The 4,389-nt window shown below is 41.0% G+C and overlaps 1 protein-coding gene across 1 annotated transcript in view; it reads right to left on the bottom strand.

Annotated features, from left to right (window-relative positions):
* Positions 1-3,957, bottom strand: part of SARC_01851 (hypothetical protein) — a gene marked incomplete at its 3' end in the record, with an annotated part of 7,900 nt that extends 3,943 nt beyond the window's left edge. The window contains exons 1-4 of the mRNA XM_014304402.1: positions 3,774-3,957; positions 2,422-2,828; positions 1,186-1,317; positions 445-747 (exon numbers count right to left, since the gene is read on the bottom strand). Coding sequence (XP_014159877.1) covers positions 445-747; positions 1,186-1,317; positions 2,422-2,828; positions 3,774-3,884 — 953 coding nt within the window. The 5' untranslated portion in view covers positions 3,885-3,957. The remainder of the gene's footprint in view (positions 1-444; positions 748-1,185; positions 1,318-2,421; positions 2,829-3,773) is intronic.
* Positions 3,958-4,389: the final 432 nt, after the last annotated feature.

The following is a 4,389-nucleotide window of genomic DNA, read 5'->3' as shown; positions in this document are numbered from 1 at the left end:
TTAAATAATAAATAATATATATATATATATATATATATATATATATATATATATATATATATATTATATATATGTATATATATATATATTTATATTNTATATATATATATATATATATACATATATATATATATAATCCTTTACCTTGTTCATAGAACATACGTTTTCACACACCATTTATATGTCCACCACAAAAGACGTGTAGCACTTGCTAACACTGTTTTACATTATTCACGTACCATTCGTTTTCCTCAACCACTTACGTTTTCACCTAAAAACCCTAAAACCACAATAGACTGGATTCAGCCGTCTCACATCGCTCATACTTCATACGTTTACCCTCTCACCACTTCATACATACATACATGCATACATATATACGTACTTACAGACATAATAAATAACTAATTTCATACATACACACATCAATACATCCATACTTACATTTTCACCAGCGGAGAAGTACTCTGCAGGCCTTGCGCCACCACCGTCGCCTTCATACATGCAGGTATCATGTAATCCGCAAACACTTCCGATCGTACCGTGCGTGCGTGTGCGTGTGTGTGTGGCTGTGCATGCCCCTGTACGTGTACGTGTGCGTGTGTGGGCGTCCGTGTGGATGTGCTCAACGCAGCCACGAAGCCTGAGGGCAGAGGCAGTTGTAGCACACGCGTGACTAACGTCAGAGTGGAGAGCAGTCGCATAGACACCTTTGCCTCTAGAGTGATTGTGGGAGCACACAAGTATCTGTGGTGAGAGGGGATGGTCAGTGAGTGTAAGTGACAGACAGGGCGGATTAGGTTGTCCGTGATACACATGTCATGTAGGTGTGTGTAGGTGTAGGTGTATACATGTGTGTATGCGTGTGTATAAATGTATGTGTTTGTATGTGTGTGTTTGTCTGTATGTAGGTGTATATATATATATGTGTGTGTGCGTGTGTATAAATGTATGTACATGTGTGTATGTAAATGCACATATATATATATATATATAATATATATACGCACACAAATATACATCTGCGTGTATTAGGGTTTTAGGGTTTTTTCTCTAAAACCCTACATTCAGCGAATAATACCTACTTACGCATGCGCTGGGTGTGTTCCCGCAAGGTCTACTGAACACAGACATTAACCGTTGTACATATACACACCCACGCAGTATGTCTACACACATACACACCCATGAAGTATGTCTGGGGCATTCCGGAGAATGGTGAGCACGAGTGTCTGTAGGAGGGGGTCTTCGTTGACTTTGTTCTGCCCGGTGATGAACTTTAGGAGCGTGGGGTTGTGCACCTTGGTATCGGAGGGCCTGAAATGGGGAGATACAAAGGCTCAGATTGGGCAGATACAGGGCAGGTGTATTCTCACCCCAACTCCGTGGTGGTAGCTGAAAAAGGAAGCAGAAACAACAACAACAGCAACAATAATAATAATAATATTAAGAAACCGTCTACCCCGTCTACGCACACACCTCGATCGAGACAGGGCACTATACACTGTTGTACAACGTTAGGGACAAGGTAATATACACTGTTGTACTACGCTAGGGATATGCCCAAGAATCACAGGACGTACACATCAACAGCACCATGCAAGCACACGAACATGCTCAGTGGTAAACCACGGCTATTCACACCGTGCAAAGATACAGAACCTCATGCAAAACACACACCTGACCTTATAACAAGCGAACACACGCACACACGCCAATAAAACAAGCGAACACACACACACGCACATAAAACAAGCGAACACACACATCTGACCATAAAACAAGCGAACACACACACACGTCCCCATATAAAAGGCACACACATGCTGCTGAGACCGTATGGACATAAATCTTAGGTGCGAAACCAAGTACTACGTCTGATGAAACAGATACTACCCATGAAACAAGCATACACATAACCTTTAAAACAAGCACACACTCTCTCTTTAAAATAAGCACACACACACACTCTTTAAAACAAGTACACACGCACTTTTCAGAGCAAGCACACACAAACTCTCTACAACAAGCACACGCACTCTTTTTACAACAAGCACACACACACTCCTTACAACAAGCACACACACTCACTTTAAAACAAGAACATACACTCACTTTAAAACAAGCACACACTCTCTCTTTACAACAAGCACACGCACTCCTTACAACAAGCACACACTCTCACTTTAAAACAAGCACACACGCACTTTTCAGAGCAAGCACACACAAACTCTCTACAACAAGCACACACACTCTTTTTACAACAAGCACACACACACTCCTTACAACAAGCACACACACTCACTTTAAAACAAGAACATACACTCACTTTAAAAAAAGCACACACTCTCACTTTACAACAAGCACACACACACTCCTTATAACAAGCACACCCACACTCCTGAGACCATATCGGCATACCCCTTAGGCGTAAAAATAAGTCCTTCGGTCGATGAAGCACACACAGTCATCATAAACTTATGCGCCACCTCTCGTCCATTCGTCACCTTAACGTGCGCTTCTCCTACCACGGGTGTACGCCCTCCATCGTCCGTTGCCATGGAAACGACCCCACCCTCCCCATCGCTGCCCGCGTCCCGATTGGGCGCGGCATTATTCTCCACGCTCTGATTGGCCGTGGGCTCATTCTCTGTGATCTCATTGGTTGTCGGGTGCCCATCCCTGTCGAGCGTGTAAGAGTCTGTGCTGTGGTACATATGGCTGATCTGGTCCAGTGTCTGTGCACTGAGTATTTGCACCTTGGTGGTTTTGGATACGTCTGGATTGGCGGCTATGGCTTCGCACACATGCAGCACCTCACTCGAGAGCTGTGGGATCGGTGGGTGCGATGAGAGGGTAAGGGGAGTACGAGTGATGAGTGACGATATTTGTGTGTGAGAGGTAGTGTCATGGTGTGTAGGTAAGACACCGTTATAGTATATAGTAAAGACAACATTCAAGACACCTTCATATTATGTGACTACGACACCTTTATGCTATGTATTTAAGACCCCTTTATACTATGTAATTACGACACCTTCATACTATGTAATTACGACACCTTTATACTATGTATTAAGACACCTTTCTACTATGTAATTACGATACCATTATACTGTGTACTAAGACACCTTTCTACTATGTAATTACGACACCTTTATACTATGTATTCAAAACAACTTTCTACTATGTAATTACGATACCATTATACTATGTACTAAGACCCCTTTATACCATGTAATTATGACACCTTTATACTATGTAATTACGACACCTTTCTACTATGTATTAAGACACCTTTCTACTATATAATTACGAACCATTATACTATGTATTAAGACACCTTTCTACTATGTAATTACGACACCTTTATACTATGTATTTAAGACATCTTTCTACTATGTAATTACGACACCTTTATACTATGTATTAAGACACCTTGACACTTGGTACTATCACATATATAGTATGTTCCACTATCACGCAATAATCTGTAATCCTGTTACAAACCCGACTATTGCCTGTACAGGCCACACCCCCGTACAGTCGGTGAAGTGTTTGTACTCAACCACACCCACACCTACTTTTAACGGGTCCTTGCAGATGAGTTTTAACAATGCCTAGGATAGCCTTCTTATTCGCATCTATGATGCTTGTACTCAACCACACCCACACCTACCTTTAACGGGTCCTTGCTGATGAGTTTAAACATGCCTAATGTAGCCATCTTATTCGCATACATGATACTTGTACTCAACCTCACCCACACCTACCTTTAACGGGTCCTTGCTGATGAGTTTGAACATGCCTAATATAGCCATCTTATTCGCATCCATGATGCTCTGCACCGTACTCGCATCGTTGTGGCTCAGCAGCGCCAGCATAAACTCTATGAATAGCGTGCGGATGTCGTGGTACTCTTTGTTGTTGCGGCGTGCCGGGAGCTTGGCCAGGGCCTTAGTGCGATGGAGTGGGTAGGGATGAGGAGCGTGTGGGGTTAGTTGACGATGTACTGAGAATATCAATCAGACACTCAGTAGCACGTAAAAGAGCTCACATGGAAGGGACTTTGACGTGTGGTGCGGATGTGTGGTTGGTTGTGTTGTTGACGATTTAAATGTATGTGTATGAACGATTCTACAGTTTACACAAATATGAATATACATATATATATATTAATATATATATAAATATGTATTAATATATATATATATATATGTATATATATATATATGTGTGTGTGTGTGTGTGTGCGTATATATACATATAAAAATATATATACATATATATTAATTTATATATATATTATGTATTTATATATATATATATATATATATATATATGTGTGTGTGTGTATGTGTGTGTGTCGTTAGAAGTATTTATTTAGTT

The sequence above is a fragment of the Sphaeroforma arctica genome, assembly GCF_001186125.1.
Source record: "Sphaeroforma arctica JP610 unplaced genomic scaffold supercont1.78, whole genome shotgun sequence".
Lineage (NCBI taxonomy): Eukaryota > Ichthyosporea > Ichthyophonida > Sphaeroforma > Sphaeroforma arctica.
This window is presented reverse-complemented; position numbering and strand designations above follow the sequence as displayed.